The sequence below is a fragment of the Populus trichocarpa genome, chromosome 8 (assembly GCF_000002775.5).
Source record: "Populus trichocarpa isolate Nisqually-1 chromosome 8, P.trichocarpa_v4.1, whole genome shotgun sequence".
In the NCBI taxonomy this organism is placed as follows: Eukaryota; Viridiplantae; Streptophyta; class Magnoliopsida; order Malpighiales; family Salicaceae; genus Populus; species Populus trichocarpa.
Genome location: NC_037292.2, coordinates 11,561,099 through 11,578,068, shown reverse-complemented (window position 1 = coordinate 11,578,068; position 16,970 = coordinate 11,561,099). Strand labels below are relative to the sequence as shown.

Here is a 16,970-nt window from a genome sequence, read left to right as displayed (position 1 = left end):
TTTAGCACGAACAAGTTATTTTCATAAAGGATAACCTTGAAAATTGCAAGACACTTTGGATCCCTTTTATGCAGTTCATATAGGACTTAAATATACAAGCATATTATGCATACAAATAAACTATACACAAAGGCTCATATAAATACCCAAACATGGTCTTAACAATAACCAGCTTCAGCTTTATTTCACAAGTACACGAGTAGAATGTTCCAAGAAGTTACTAACCCATAAACAAGGTGATCCAGCTGCTGCTACTGCAACTCAAGTTGTCAATTCCCTTGCGCTGCCAAACTTACCTGCAGAAATGGTTGCCAGCCATTTAGCGTTTTCTGTTTCTTGTAAAGTTTACTTCTCTTCATGATCATACATTCAAATTGATAAGCAGATCAACAGAGTCCCATGTTTTTTCACAGTATATCACTTGACTCCCAAAAGGTTCATGCTTGTGTCCAGCTATTCTCAATAAAAATCCTACCCACTCTCTAATAGTTTCATATAATTCAGATGTTGAGAAAATAGTTCTAATGTCCAATATAAGCTAATCTGAAATGTCGCAAGCATGGGATCTACATCAGTGGAAGGACAACGGTAACTCCAAAAATAGGGAATTCGAGTGATGCTACAGAAGGCACAGACACAAAGGCTTGTTCAAATAATTCATAAAAAAGGTTACAGCTATGTATTGTTCTATAGGAAAGGAAACATAACTCTGAGGGGCCCAGAAAATAGTTACCATTTCTAGCTTCATTCTTCAGCAATAATCAAACAGCATAGAGCCTTACAACCTGGTCAATCTTGGCACGACACACAGGGCAACCCCATTTCTTGGCTTTGATTTCCTTCAAACAAGACATGCATCCAGCCATGTGGCCACATGGAATGCAAGCGCCCTCAACCAGAGCATCTAAACATATTACACATGATGAAGAACCTCCATCTTCTCTCTTTTCACCTGTGTTTTCTGGTAAGTTCTCAACAGACAGGGAAGAAGTATCAATGGGGCTGGAATCAATTGATGGGTAGTGAATGGGACCGTCTTCTACAATCTCATCTACAATGGGTGGAGCTGATGGGACTGAATCTTGGGCATCAGTTGCTGTCTGGACATCAGCGATGCTGCTATTCTGGATCTTGGTTTGCTGAGTTGAACTGCTGGTAGCTCCAGTTTCATGCAGTGCCAATTCACTGATAGTTACTTTTGGAGGAGGTGCTGCTGGCGTTTCCAGAGCAACTTGACTGCCAGTATTCACAGGGTAACTCCAGCTGGTGGATGAACTTGCCCCAGCGCTAGAGTGGGGGTCAAAAATAGGTCTCTCTGCTGCAGACTGGATGTAGGCATTCATTGCCATTGCTATCTCTATATCTTCAGCAGATGGTGGGGCAGTTGCTTGAACAGCTGGAGCCTGAGAATTATGCAGAAATGCTGGAGGATGCATTACCTGTAACATTATAAGCATTCATGCCCCAAGTACTCTTGTAATGAACAAAGTCAATCTGAATGATATAAGCTCTTATTTACCATGCAAGTTTTTATATTGAAATTTCCTACTTTATGCATACATATGCAAACAACAACAAAGGGAATTTTAATTTAAGGGTATGAAACACTTGAAATGTGATCAGAACTTAAAGTAACAGATCACACCAAACGGATACTCTTGTAGTCACATTAGGAGCCTTTTCTAATTAATCATCAAATAAAAACCATTTTTTTAAAAAAGGGAGCACATCAACAACATAATATAAAATAGTTAATCAGGTGCAAAAGGAACTTCAATCTGTAGCCAATCTGCATTACAGTTACAGTGTTTCTGCCAGTTAAAGCAGTCTAGCACCAATCAGGAATACATGCATTTCTTCAGTAACAACCATAGCATGATGACTAGTTTTCATTTCAGAGATGTTTGAGCATGGGTCATAACTCGGAGGGGGCTATGAGCCTCAAGGGAAGTAGTACGTTATACACTATACAAATATATGGGAACAAGAAAACAGGTGGAATTTTAAGACGTTTAAGCTTTGACTTCTCCCAACATGAAAAGAAAGTATGAATGGTTCTATAATATGAGTTTTCACTTTGACCATGTTGACATGAAAACCAATAATAACCCAAAGATAAAATTGCTTTATGCCAAAAAATTCCCACAATAAGATCCTTGTGACAACATGAAACCTACTGTTTTTGAAGGCTTAGAATGGACCCCAAGGAGGGATTTTCATGTCTTCTAAATGGATCTAAGGAACTCCCGAACAACCCTATTCTCAAGAAGGCCTCTTATATGGCTAAACATCTAATATTAGTTATGCTGGAGTCTGGATAGTCTTGAAAATTATAGCATTATAAGAAAAGGATTCCTTAAAAGATGTTATGGTTTTCATCAAAAGAAAGGAAATGGCATTCAAATACTTTTCAGCTGAAAAAACATCTCATCTACTTGTAACATACAAATTGTCAATTGCTCTTTGACCAAAGAAGAACTGTATACTAGGGTGAATCAAACCTGCTGTATTCCTTTACATGCATCACAAAACCACTGAAGCTGTTGCTTGTCGCTTTCATTTGCAGGTGCAAGTTTAATTTGCGTTTCTGAAAACAAAACATTTCAGGTTTAAGATTATCAATATAGTATTAACCAAATGTAAGTTACTTTCGATGCAGTGAATTGTCAAATTTTTTTTGCTATATATCTGTTATATCTACTTCATGTTGGAGGCTGGAGCATGGCGAGGCACACTATATCCAGAGTAATTTGAACAGTATCTAATTTCTTATGGTGTCAGGATTATTTATCATACTTACGCCTAACATTTAGGGACCTACACCTCGCTCGTCTCCGCCTCCTGCCTCTTGAGGCTACGCATGGACATAAAATCCAGAGTAAATGTAGGGACTAGGAAATCAACATAATATAAATTTCAAAGAAGGCCAACAAAAGATTCACAAAAAGTTATCATCATTAAGAAATTACTGGTGGAGTTATCAACAATCATCACAGATGGATCAGAGTGGTGAAACTTCATTTCTTCCAGATTTGCTTTCCACAGTGCGACAATAGTCCGTGGTTGTGCATCCTGGTCATTCATTAATATGTCAGAAAAGTACTAAAAACCAGAAACTCATTGCTTAAAAGAGAAGAAAACATAGCACTTTTAAATGTAGGAATACAACATCTTGCATTTGCCAACACTATTTGGCATATTAATTCAAACCAGGAAACAGGGCTGCAAAACTAAAAGGAAGAGCTCTTCCCTAATAGCAAATTATCATCAAAGGAAGAGCTCTTCGAAAATGAGTTGGAGTCCCATTTCATGCAGCTTCATGAACCAAGTCTGCTTTGTTTTAATAAGCAGTACAAAGTGAGTCATTTCAAAATGCAACCTATGTGCTGCAAAGTCCTAATAACACCACAATGTCCCAAGTGGCAGTTGATACAAAGCATACTAAATGAAAAATCTGAATGTGGGAGCAATATCTAAATCATGACCACCTCTCATGCAGCAATAATCTCATTTGTGAACATCATTAAGGAAGATTTCTATAGCACAAAAACAGCTAGAAAGAACAACATAGCAGCACATTTGACACCAAAGATGGTAGCGGTACTGTAGGTGCTTGGATTCCTAAATAAAACAGGTAGACTTCAACCTAGGATAATATCCCGTGTCTCACTCACATGGGATTTTAGAGAGAGATTATTAGTTAGAGCTCTCCACCTGAGCTTCTACCTCTACTTGTGGAATGAGCTACTACCCAAACAACATTAATTGCTTCTCACCACATTCTACAATTGGTTATATTCAGAGCAGAACTGTCAGAGATCCTGCTTCATGAACCACTAACTCAGCCATCAATTCAGGCATCTCCTTGACTAATATACATGCCCATCTAGCTTCTACCTCTACTTGTGGAATGAGCTACTACCCAAACAACATCAATTGTTTCTCACCACATTCTACTATTGGTTAAATTCAGAGCAGAACTGGCAGAGATCTTGCTTCATAAACCACAAGCTCAGCCATCAACTCAGGCATCTCCTTGACTAATATACATGCCCAGTTAACTTCCTATGCAGTTACCATCACCCTTAGGTAGTTTATCAGTGTCATTGAATATGTAAACTTCTGGCAGCTCAGTTCTACTGCTAGATCTTGAACTTGGAAGCAAGCCCATCACCTCAGCAGAACTGGCAACTCAATTATGACTTCCCACAAATCTCATCCATTGGAAGAGTGACAAGTGGAACCACTCACTGAATGGACGAGACTTTTCACGAAGAGTCCTCCAGTAAAGTTAGCATTACTTATGGAGACTTGTCTCTTCTGAACTCTTATGTCTTCATAATGCAAGGAGGAAGGAAGAAATGGCTGTATGAAGGATTGCTCCAATACCAGATTGTAGTACAAAGAAGAAAGTCTCCTAAGATTACTCCAGTTAAAATTGGAAGCAAAAAGAAGTTTTATGAAGCTACACCACAACCTATAGGTGTACAGGAAGAATACTCATGTCTGAACCATGACAAATTTGGATTGATCATTTATCATGAAGAATTAACACACATGGCCATGCTCAAGCTCAGGCAACAACTACCAACAAAATTAACCATTGATCATTAAAAATAACACACATGCCACACTCCTGCTCCAGTCAAAAGTACCACCACAATTGATTATGGATAGGAAAAGTGCATTTCTTGTTCATATCCATTTTAAGGTCCAAATCTAAGAACCCTTTGGTCTCCTTTCCCACTTGGTGCTCAATCAGGAATATTTCTTGAATTGGATAGACTTAAGTAAGAGTTAATCCATACAAAATCCTATAAACTAAGGAAGTAAAAGCTGCAAAGAAAACTAACAGAAAGTATCATCTCAGCAGTCTTTGATACTGTTTTGAACATTGCAGTCTTCAATATTTCAGATCCAAACATGTGGTGTCTTACAACTTAGAGCCTTATCAACAATTTTTTTATTTCGACAAACCTATGCAACACTCAATCCACACAAAATCCTACCAATTAAGTCAAAGCTGTTAAGAAAATGTGACAGCAAGTTTTATCTCACTAGCCTTTAATATTCCAATGAAAAAAAAATCAGTGCATGGAAGGTTAACAGGGATAGCTACAGACTATATGGATTCATAACCAGAGAAATTTGATAGTAGAAGGTTTTCCTTTTGGTTCTCATAACAACACCAAAAAGTCAACCACTGTATAGACATGAATAAAGATAAACCACCAAAGCAAACTAGAAATGTGTCAAACAAGAATTCCCAGAGCTTAAAAACAAATACAAGGATCACTGCAGTGGAGCCTAAAACCAAAAAATAACTCTCAATTGCAGCACAAAAGCAAAGGCCTAAATCATTATAAACTTCAACAGTGAACGTGAATCCAGTATTCCAATTTCTTGCAAATTAGAAAATCTTAGTTGCATACCTGCAATCTAGAATAAATGGCAAGCTCCAATTTGTAAGGCCTTCTAGGATTACGGGAACCAGTAGGTAAAACGACAACCCATCTGCAAATGATACAAAACTAACAGGCATGAGAACTCCAGTGCTTCACGAGAACAATTTGATGTATCACAAATAAAGAATAGCAGATGTCACATGACAGAGGCCATTTCAAACTTCCTAGATGACACATCGCACAACTTAAAATGGAGTTGCAAAAACAACAAATGATGAACACATGGAAATGATACCCACACGTCTCTCGAAACCAACCGAGGTGCCAATACTTCTAGAAATCCAGGCCCATAAAACTCCCGCAGCCAACCAGAGAATAGACAAATATGACTCTGCAAAGAATTAGTAAAAACATGGTAAGTCACAGATTATTTTTCCACATTGTCCAAACACAAACTAGTTACACTGACATCACAACACGACGCATTTCGCATACCTCAATTGCACGAACAACAATGCTGTGCCCCTTCGCCCTAGCAACTTGTAGAGGAGTTTGACAATCATCATTCGTCACTAATGCATTCGCTGAAAATTCAAAAGAAAAAAAAAAGCACTCATTAAAGTTAAACTACCAGAGACACAAAAATAAAAAAAAAACCTACACAGCAGCAAGCACATGAAATTTCCAAAACGACAGCAAAATACGACAGTACACCTCACCTCCACGTGAAAGAAGCAACTTCACGGTATTTTCAAGACCTCTTTTCGCCGCATGATGCAAGGGAGTTCCCGCATTACGACCTGCAACTCAATAATAATAATACTAATAATAATAATTAACAGAATTCAACACATTCTCAAAAAATTAACCCGTTCACTCATGCATTGCAGTAATAATTAAGCATGAATCTCATTTCTCTTAATTCAAAATTAATAGTAAAAAAAAAAAACAGAGAGAGAGATAGAGAAAGCAAGAAGTCTTTAATAATTAAGAAGCAAATCAAAGCAAGGCATACCGGGGCGATAAGCATCGACATTAGCACCGAGCTCAATCAAAGTTTGAGCCACATCAAAAAGTTGAGGATTCAAACACGCCAATATCAGTGGTGTTTTCCCCTCTTTATCAATCCACTGCAACACACACAAAACCAGTTAAAATCTCTTTTTAAACATAACAACAACAACAACAACAACAACAACAACAACACAACAGCAAGAATTTTATAAATTATTCGGGACCTACCTCGAGGCCAGCGCCTTGGCTGCAAAGAGTCTTGATGCCTCCTATATTTCCGTAATTCACTTGCTGGTACAGCAACTCGTCCTTCGATTGCTGTTGCCCCATTTTTTCTTTTCTTTTTTGGAAAAGAAGAAAAAATGAAGGATGGATTGCGTTCTATTCCTGTAGTATTATTTAGAGGAAAATTGGATTGGCGCTTTCCAGGAAAGCTACGAGTAAATTAGAATTATTTTCCTGGAAAATGAAATATTATATACATACGATGGATTTTTTTAATTTTGCCCCTCTTTGTTTCTCTTGCAAGATGATTGCTTCAGAGAGAAGGAAATTAAATGGGAAATTAATTAATTTGGGTGAGGACTGAGGAACCGTTGAGCTGAACTGACGTGACCTCTCTAAATTTGCGGTGCGGGTTAGAGAGCGCGTGGACCCAAACCACCATCATGATAGCGGTAATGGTTTTTGGCAATAAAGATATTATTGGTAACGGTAATGTTTAATTAGCTATTTGGTATTTTTGTTTTAGCAGTTTTATGAAAGTTTTTTTTTTAATATATTTATTTTTAAAAATATTAAATTAATATTTTTTTTGATAATTTTAATGTGGTAATATTAAAAATAAAAATATATTTTAAAGTATTTTTAAATAAAAAATATAAATTTAAAAAATATTTTACATCACAATATTAAAACTGCACTGAATTTTTTACCAATGAAAAATTCTACTAAGTTTTTTATTAAATTATTTAATTTAACTATATATTTTTAAAAGTACATATTTATATTGATATATTTAAAGTGTTTAAGATAAATGGCATTGAAAACACTGTCACAAAAAAAAATTTTCTTTTATAAATTTTTTTTTATATTAAAACATCAAAATAACTGAAAATATTAATTTAAAATAAATAAAAAATAAAATTTTTTAAATAAAGAAATAAACAAATCCATAATAAAATAGTTAAAAATAAAATATTAAATATATTTTGTAGGCTTGTAAAAATTATATGTAACGGTGAGATCTAGTAAATTGCAAATCAATATTAAAAGTCAAATATAATAAATAAATAGTGTGTAATGTAAACTGTATGGATCAATAATTGACCGGCCTGATCCAAGGAAAAAAAATATTATTTTTTGAATTTTTTTTAACTTTAAAATATTATTTTTTTGTATTTTAAATTATTTTAATGTGATAATATTAACAAAAATAAAAAATATTATTTTAAAATATTTTATAAAAAATATTTAAAAAAACCATATTTATTACATTTCCAAGCAGCAGTTCGTCCGACCTGAAACTCTGAACTAACTGTAGACAATCAGTTCAGTTACCAACTGGTGGAGATCTAAAGCCAGAGTGATCTGCAAAACATGAAGATCAGGGCAGCTTCCGCTTCCGCTACTGTGGTTGCCCCTTTTTTTGTACCAAATGTTTTTTTTTTATCTAAGGTATTATAGTTTTTGAGGGTATTTTACACAACGAAGAATTCATAAAAAACTTTTAAGATCCAACTGAGACGAAAGAATTGTTTGATTATTTGAGATATGTTGACGATATAGATATAGCCCTGCATGTCCATAAAAGCAGGTAAAAAACCAAAGCAAGAAAAAGAATTGAGTATTTCTGCATTCCAATTTCATCGTGTCACATATTGAACTGTAATTTCAGTAAGTAAAATCACTGCTCTACCATTAAATTTCTGAAGGAAGAAAAAAAAGAAGATTCCTCCTCTAATGTTTTTTTTTTATAACAAGGGCACTGACAACTAGAGGATTGTTAATGAAGTGGTTGAAGAGCAACTCCTTGATCCTACGTTCAACTTTCTACTTAGTACCGCGAAAGACTACTTTCTGAAACTATGTTTCTGGTGGTCCTGCCTCATTTACCTCAGTAGGAGCTGGAGTAGAGGATGATCCAACCGGGGTCGATGGTCCTCCAACCAGACTGACATTTATTGTTGGTGGACTGTATTTCTTAAGTAGTCTATCTTTGTTTTCTTTCCACCATACTTCCGCTTGCTGCTCCTGAAACCTTCTTTTACTGTTGAAAACAAAGGAGGCAGGTATAAGCAATTGAGACAAGGAAGTGGAAGATATTGAAGCCATCATAATAACTGTTTTTTGAGCTCAAGAATGATTGCTAATTTCACAAATACGAAGGAAACTGGTGATCATTGAGATGCATATGAATTTTAGTTATTCAGAGCATAAAAGATCTTTGTTCTGTACCACCTACTTTATTTATTCCGAAGTCTGCATTTCATTACCAGTGATGAGGAGACTAATTTTTCTAATTTTGGTTGAGTTTGTTCATTCAAGCCTGCAATTCCAATTTGCCACCAACGTGGCATGTATAGGCTTTAGAAATCCCGAATACAAGACAAAAACCTTAACAATTCCTTGGAAACTTACAGTAATGAAATAGTTGGTAATTAGGGTGCAGTTTCAGTTAATGGTAAACCACTGCTGCAAAATATGATAAGTTGCACAACTATTTGATCCATCTCTATATGGTATTTGTTGCTTTACACTGTAAGGGTTTGACAACAATGAATATATTTGCAAACTAGTATTATGAAGTTCAATTGGATCAACCATGTTGTCATACCTGAATTTGACTCGCTTGAAGATCTTTACTCCATTGGGACGTAGAATGACAGTTACATAAACCCCAGGTTCAAATTGTTCGATAATTTCTTTTTGTGATTCAGTTCTCTTTATTGAAGCTGTAGGTGTTCTGGACTCGTTTTCTGAGCTTTCTCTAGGTACAGCCTCTGTCAAATGAGAAACAGATGATCTGCTGCTTTCCTCAGGGACACTTCCATCAGTACGAGACATCGCAGTAGCTCTCACAGTATCTGTTTGGCCTTCCATCCTTTTCTCCAGCAAGTTAGAAGAGTCACTGGTCAAAGGACTTGATGCTGATGCATTTTGGTAGTCAGACCCTACGCTTTCTGGCAAGGAAGAACTTTCAGATGCTCTAATTTTTTCTAGGAAAGCTTCTATTTTAGAATCAATGGCTTTCAAGGTGTCAGTTTCTCGGCCCTCAGGAGGCAGCTGCTGCATCATCTCCTTCAACTAAATCACAAGAAAGGTAACACGCATGGGGAAATTAGCAAGATCTAAAACGTGTACCAACAAACTTGTCATATTAAAGGACTTGAACGATAGATAATTGGCCAAACGGTTTGTGGAGAATGAAAAGAAAGAGCTTTTCGTTTTAAGAGAAAATGAGTACGGAAAAGAAAGTTCAAACTTGCACAAAAAAGAGCTAAGATGGCTAGAAGTTAAAACATGTCTGGTTATAGTAACTACTGCATGAGTGTGCTAATGATGCAAGAATGTCTTGAGCATCAACACATGACATATTGTCAATCTAGTTCTTATATTTACAGGTGTGTTTTACATAACATAACACAACAAACATTTCTTTGTTTATATTAGGCATCACAAGCTTGTTGTTTCAAATTCTTTTATCTGTTTCTTTCTTCTTTTCATTATCTATTAAATCTTCTAAATCAATTTGAAGTGAAGAATTCTTCACAAAAATAAATAAATAGATAAAAACAGTAAGTAAGGCTGCTTTTCTACACTGAATTCTGCCTGATGTAAGATAAAAAAATATCAGAGCTGGTAACTTAGTTGGGCTTTGGGAGGTTTCCTCTACAAAGTTATTGTTGAATATATATTATAATGTGTCATCATTTGCAAGAGTGGAGAGAATTATTTGAATTGGAGTGCAGCATCGAAATAGAGAGAAATATACCTCTTTTGTGATGGATTTGGCAAATTCCATGGCTATGTTAGACTTGGAAGATTCTGCTGCAGCCAATTTAGCAGCTCCTTTGGCACGGTTCTCTAGATTATGAATCTCCAATTCTTGGTTATCACACTTTTTCTTCAAAGTTTTAATCTGCAGCCAACAAGGATAATAGAAAAGACGAGAGTTATTCCTTTCTCTATTGAGATTCATGAGATGATTAGCAAACAAGTCAAACAAAGCATGCAATTAAGAATTACAAATATGATTGAAGCAGTACTTGGTTTTGCATTTTTGTCATGTCTTGCTTAAAAATCTCGTTTGTTTTCTTGAGGCTGTCAATCACACCCCTGGAGAATCCCGGAGAGGCAGAGCGTGGAGGACTTGGTCTCCTCGAGTATGGTGATGAAGGTCTTGAGTTGGCAGCGGGCTGAGAGGAGTTAACAGTCAGCTGAGGCACTATTGGAGGAGCAGGCTTCCATGCATTTTGAAGAGTACTTGGAGAACTTGGAAATGCAACGTCTTTTAGCGGTAAAAGTGATGGAACTTGTGAAGCTCGGACTATGGAAGCAGCCTCAGATTGTGCCCCTTGCTTTCCTGACTTGATCTCAAGGTATTTTATAGGTTCTGTTGTGGGAGAGAGTAAAATTCTTGAAAACCTGGGCTCTCCCCTTTCCATCTTTTCCCTTATGTCCATGGAGCGGCGTGGAACAGTAGTTTTCCTATTAATAGCAGAAGTATTTCCAGACTCAGCAGCTTTGAGTTTTGCATAGCAAGAATCACACACACGGTGTGGTTTGCCAGGAGTTGGTGCTAATGCTGCCTTCATTGCTTTTTTGGAACTGCAATTATGGCAGTGCACCAACCCACAATTGTAACAATTGTGCCTCTTTCTAGTAAAACCAAATGCTTGTCGACAACCAGAGCAAACTGATTGGTCAGCTCCAGAAACCCACTTATGGATGCATATACTGGAAGTAAAATTTGCGCCACATGATAGATTCTTGACATGCCTCTCTTTCAGTGCTTCAACCAATGTCGGAAGTTTCCTGTCTTCCGTGTCTCCATGTCCCAATTGTCCATTGGCACCTCTCCCCCAAGTGAATACTTCACTTCTTGATGTTAAGACAGCAGTGTGATATGCCCCACAAGAAATTTCTTCAACAAATTCACCAACCAATCTATCTTGTACTAAGCAAGGGATTTTTCCATTAGAGCTTGGATTTCCTAGCTGACCATATGCAGAGCCACCCATGGTAAACACGTGACCTGAGGTAGTGAGGGCAACAGTCATTGTATGTCCACATGCTAACTGTTGGAAGTTGTAGTCGATAAGGGAAGAGACACAGGTGGGAAGCAGATAAGCATCCTTGTTTCCATGGCCCAAACGGTGCTTATCACCATCACCCCAAGTGAACAGTTTTCTAGATGAAATGTTTGAGCCAGATTGGCTCATTACCTCTACGATAGCTGCAGTATGCCATACACCGCAAGCAACTTTTATGGTTTTTAGCCCATTCAACGACTGAAGTTCTTTGGGACTTGAAACACTTTTTCGATCTCCATGGCCCAATGCACCAAACGTTCCATCACCAAATGTAAATAATTTTCCGTTTGAAGTTGCCAAGGCTGAGTGCCACGTTCCACATGCGATGGATAAAACCTGAAGTCCTTCTAAAGGACCTGAAACTCTTTTTGGTATCCAATGGCTAACATCAGTGCCATGACCAAGAAGTCCAGAATTATTGCTCCCATCACCCCAGGTAAATAAGTCACCAGATGTAGATATAGCACATGTATGATACTCACCACATGCAACATAATCAATATTAGTGACCGCCAAAGACTCAACAAGTTTAGGATGAGTAAAGTGATCTTCAATTCCATGACCAAGTCTCCCCCCAGATTCCTCTCCCCAGGTGAAAACCTCACCTTGCCTTGTCACAAGAGCAACATGACGTACACCACAAGAAATTTGATGAACATCAAGAACTACATTTGATTCTAAGGGCTTAGGAGTAAGCACATCGTTCTTTGTAGGAACTGAGCTCACAGACCCATCAGGAAAAACCCCATCACTCCATATTTCTCCCCAAATATAAACATCACCTAGGGATTCTATGTCATCTGGACCGGATCCAGCACTCGAACAGCTAGGAGTGCTTGAAACACTAATTCGGAAATCTCCTCCAGTACTTGCTCTTAGTTGCATACTTGATCGTTCTGACACATCTGAGCTTCTCAAATCCAAAGGATTGTCACGAGAACCTAAATCAATAGACACCCTGCCACGGGCAAGACTTGAAGTGAACTCTAGAGTTGCACCAAAAGGACGACCATTTTGATATAACTCACCATCAGTTAGCTGAAACTAAAATATCAAGAAACAAACTTAGGTTTCCTCAGGAATAAACTGTAACAAACATATCATCAAGTTAAGAAAGAAGCAAGTATATTTTCAGATTCCCCTTAAATGCAGTGGGAACATGTGCTCACTGTCACGCATGGTAAGGTCATCATTGAACATAGGTCTATATGCACATGCAAGATTTGAAATCACTAACCTGGAACATGGTCAGATTATCTTATGGATATGTGACTTTATGGCTATCATAGTATCCGTTCCTGGTTAATTAGTTCAGAAAAATAATTTAATTGAGGTTTACTATGATTTGTATTTGAAAAAAAATTAATGATGCTGGGTGTCATGCAAGTTCTTGGTAGAACTTACCAACTTGTAAGGCGGTAAGCTTGTTAGTAATCAGTAGGTAAGTAGTAAATCCAAATATGAGGGGCTCTAAGTTCTATCTAGCAGGTGTGGAACCTAGCCTCAGAAACATCCGCTATAGAGCTCTAGAAGATATGTACTTTAAATAAGCTTAGCATTTTAAAGAGGACTAGAATGCTGCTTTATAGTGGAGTTTCCTAGCTATCCTATTTGTTTCAAAATGTTCTACCATGATCTTCTCATAGTTTTATACTCCAAAATCTACCCTTCAATCAGTTCCATTGATTTTGGAAGGACTTAACCAATCAAAGATCATTTAAAAAAAAAAAGTTAATTTAGCCCCTGCAAAATCATTGATAGTAGCTAAAAGTATTATCACGGATAATCAGTTTGGTTATTCATGCGAAGGTATCAAAGACAAAAGTAACTCTTCACATATGTTGAAATGATAACTCACATCTGAAATATTGCTTCTTGTACGTCTATTATGATTTTTTCCAATCAATGCCTTGAGGCCTGCAAGCCACACCTCTGCCTCAACTTTGTCCTTGCAGATCTATGGATAAAAAGTTTATATGTAATTACTGGATCTGAAATTGTTACTAGTACAAAGATAAATCAAAATCTGAAAAAAAATATAAGTGAACGTTTACTGGCACTGACCAGATCAAGAGATCTTTCACCGTTGTTATATAGAAGTGAAAATGACAAGTAATCCTTTTCAGGGCGCAAGTATCTTCTAAACACGGCCTGTATAAATCAGAACATAGCAAACAATGTCTAGACTTTGACACTTCAAAATAAGAATCTCAATGGTATTATACATAATTGAAGGTTAAATGAATGAAATGGATATCAACATCTAGTTCCCAAAGCAAATGTTCAACTCACAGTTCTCTGTCCAGGGATGATTCTCAATACAGAAGACAATTTCAGGTTCTTTTCTTGTCCATGTGACAACCAGATCAATGATGTTTCATCCTGTTAATAGCACTAAAATTGAAATCATTTATAACCTTGAGGGTAACGAGAGATGCACCAGAATCATTCTGAGGGTCATTATATAGATATTTGAGCAAGTTACTTTAGCCATGAAATGTGTATCTAAGAAAAAATGCTAAGGTTGCAGGACATTGCAGAAACAAGGGAATAAATAAAGATATGATTTTTTCTGCAAAAAGTTATCAAAGCATGCATCTAAGAATAACCAGTTTCGATGATATATGGAAATCCAGATAAACGCTCATTTGTAAACATAAATCCAGTATGTTGATGCAAGATATCATCTTAGATCATACATTAAGTCAGGACGACAGGCCAAGAAGAGGAGGACTGAATCACATTATAAGAGAAGGATCCTCAACTAGGTTAACCTGATAAATACTTACTTTATTGTGAGAACTGTGTAAGCACCCTAACTATTTGCTGAATAGGAAATGTGGTGATGTTGATCATACTCCTTGAAACCAATATTTCATAATGAAAGAAATTTTCTTAAATTGTATCTGTCATTTACTTTCAGTTTTCTAACAACTGTTGCCAATCTACAGTGCTTATAGACATGTCCCTACTTAGGAGAACAAAACTAAATCTTACAGCCTATGTGAAAAGAAAAGTTTCGATCACATATCCAATAGGGGAAAATCGGTTATTACATGATTTTAAATTCTCCAGGCAAATTAATTCTGGGGACAACGCAACATCCTGTTCTGTTGTGCCAAAAAGTTCCACAGGACCACAGCAAAAGCTGAAAGACATGTCAGCTAAATGGTAAATAACATACCGGAGAAAGTCTGAAGGCGCGAAACTTGGGTTTCCCTTTCCGGCTGTACTTGATTAATTGAGTGCCTTTTTTCAAAGTAACTAGTGCCTTCAAAGTTAAGAGAGAAGAAAAAAAAGCATCAAGAAACGAAAAGCTTTGATGAAAATGCAACCAGAAGAAATTCTAAGGTTATAATTTTCTATTTTTCATAAAGAGAACACTGCAGCAGTTTATTCCATCTTATCAGTATATTCATCTAGAATTCCTGAAGGGCTACTTCTAAGAGCCAGTTAACCATTTAACTTATGAAGATTTCCACAGACCACTCAATAAGCTTTGCTCTTGTTTATAGCTTTAGTTGTCTACCTTCTAAACTACCTGACCAACACTACAATGACAAATATTGGATTCACAAGTTTTTCAAATCTCATAACTACAAAATTTAAACACCTTTTTCTCGCTCTCTCTTTGTTTACAGGGATATCATCGCTTATTAGCATATTTGGATTCCTAATTTCTTAACCTAATATGTATCTTGGTATGTCTTAGGGTTCAACATAATCTTGCATCAACTTGATTGTGCAGAAAAGGCAGGGAAATTGCAAGTATAAAAGAAACTGTATTTGCGCGTCCAGTATATGTTAGGGATCCAGGAAAACACCAAGTGCCAGTGAATTGAACCTAATAAACCCAATGAACAGTTTGCTTTAATTTTTTGTTCTTTATTGAACCTCTGGTTTGCCTGCATTTTTATAAACATTGGACAAAAGAAAGCTGCAAGCAACGGAAAGGGTAAAGAACTAACTTGCTCAATGTCACGCTCAGGATTCCCATAATTAACAAGATCTGCCATTCCATCTGAAAGTTCTGCTGAAGAAGAAGCTCAACCGACAACAACTGCATCAGATGGTGCCGTGGCGACTTCTGTGCCTCAGTCTTCATAGATGCATATGTTTTCTTCTACTTTGGCCTCTCATCAACCTTCCTTTTCTCCTTAATTTTTTTTTTACCTTCTAAAGATTGCCCAAAACCAAGCGGAAGAATATATATAGAAAAGAAAAGAAAAAGGTGTATATCGGATCACATTCAACGATTCAAAACGCACAAATCATTAACCCATCTTGAAAATATCACAAGAATATTGACCCACATTGCAGATTTCAGAGAACATGACCCATGTCTGATTCAGGATGTAAGAATGTGATGTTTCTCTCCTTTTTTTTCAGTTTTTTCTTTGAGCGAGATGGATTCTGTCAATTGATCTTGAAGAAAAATCAGATCAAGAAGCACATCAACGTTTGTTTGTGTGACCGGAGAGAGGGAGGGAGGGAGGGAGGGAGAGGGAGTGGAGGCGAGATAGGAGGGAAGGAAGCAGCGTGTCACATTGTTAAGGTGGTTTTGTAGCTAAAAAGCAATTGGGTCAGATATTGGCGCGCTTCTTTGATTGCCGCCACGTCCCCTGCCTGGCTAAACTGCTTTTCAAATGTGCTAATTGTTATTTTCATTTTCATTTTTTGTTTACTATTTTTCATTTTTCTTCATATTTTAAACCATATAAATTAAAATATAATTGTCAATATATATATATATATATATATATATAGTTTAATAAATGAAGCATGGAATAATAGGTTTTCTTAAAATATTGAAGATTTTTCCGGCCATTGAAGGAAAAAAAAACCCTCAAAGGATTTATCATACAAGTAGGTCATGTTTATCAAGTCTGATGGCACATGATTACTCACGAGTGTTCAACACCCGCAAATATTAACCCACGCGAACCAGATACCTGCGAGCTCAGACAGACAACCCGCAAGCTAGCATAAACATATTTGTATTTAAGTTAGCACTGTTAAATTCATAAATATTAAACACCTGTTATTGTTCTTAACGTATGGAGAAAAAATGGTAGAAAGCTTTGTTGAGCTAATACTCGATTGTTTCATATCAAGTGTTCTTTTTTCCCTGGCCTCGATAAATGCTTGTATAGTGATAATATGACAATATATGTTTAATCTTTGAAGAGTCAACCTCGGCATCTGATCTACTCCCTCATGGTCTTCTTTCATGATC

At 36.7% G+C, this 16,970-nt stretch overlaps 2 protein-coding genes across 3 annotated transcripts; both read right to left on the bottom strand.

Moving 5' to 3' along the window:
• LOC7467539 (putative E3 ubiquitin-protein ligase XBAT35) lies at window positions 1–7,029 on the bottom strand. Of its 2 annotated transcripts, XM_024607551.2 has the most exons (11): window positions 6,648–7,029; window positions 6,421–6,535; window positions 6,125–6,205; window positions 5,901–5,989; window positions 5,705–5,796; window positions 5,433–5,514; window positions 2,970–3,072; window positions 2,801–2,854; window positions 2,502–2,587; window positions 734–1,439; window positions 1–296 (listed from the first exon to the last, which is right to left on the bottom strand). In XM_024607551.2, exons 1-10 carry the CDS (start codon window positions 6,747–6,749, stop codon window positions 762–764), a joined length of 1,482 nt encoding a protein of 493 aa, XP_024463319.2. In that variant the 5' UTR covers window positions 6,750–7,029; the 3' UTR covers window positions 1–296; window positions 734–761. The 2 variants fall into 2 exon arrangements, with proteins under 2 accessions (XP_024463319.2, XP_052311243.1); XM_052455283.1 differs by lacking the exon at window positions 2,801–2,854.
• Window positions 7,030–8,253: 1,224 nt separating this feature from the next.
• LOC7467538 (PH, RCC1 and FYVE domains-containing protein 1) lies at window positions 8,254–16,258 on the bottom strand. The gene is made up of 9 exons (XM_024606742.2): window positions 15,703–16,258; window positions 14,919–15,005; window positions 14,027–14,116; window positions 13,799–13,885; window positions 13,593–13,691; window positions 10,688–12,778; window positions 10,414–10,560; window positions 9,256–9,725; window positions 8,254–8,688 (listed from the first exon to the last, which is right to left on the bottom strand). Exons 1-9 carry the CDS (start codon window positions 15,748–15,750, stop codon window positions 8,505–8,507), a joined length of 3,303 nt encoding a protein of 1,100 aa, XP_024462510.2. The 5' UTR covers window positions 15,751–16,258; the 3' UTR covers window positions 8,254–8,504.
• Between the last annotated feature and the right edge of the window lie 712 nt (window positions 16,259–16,970).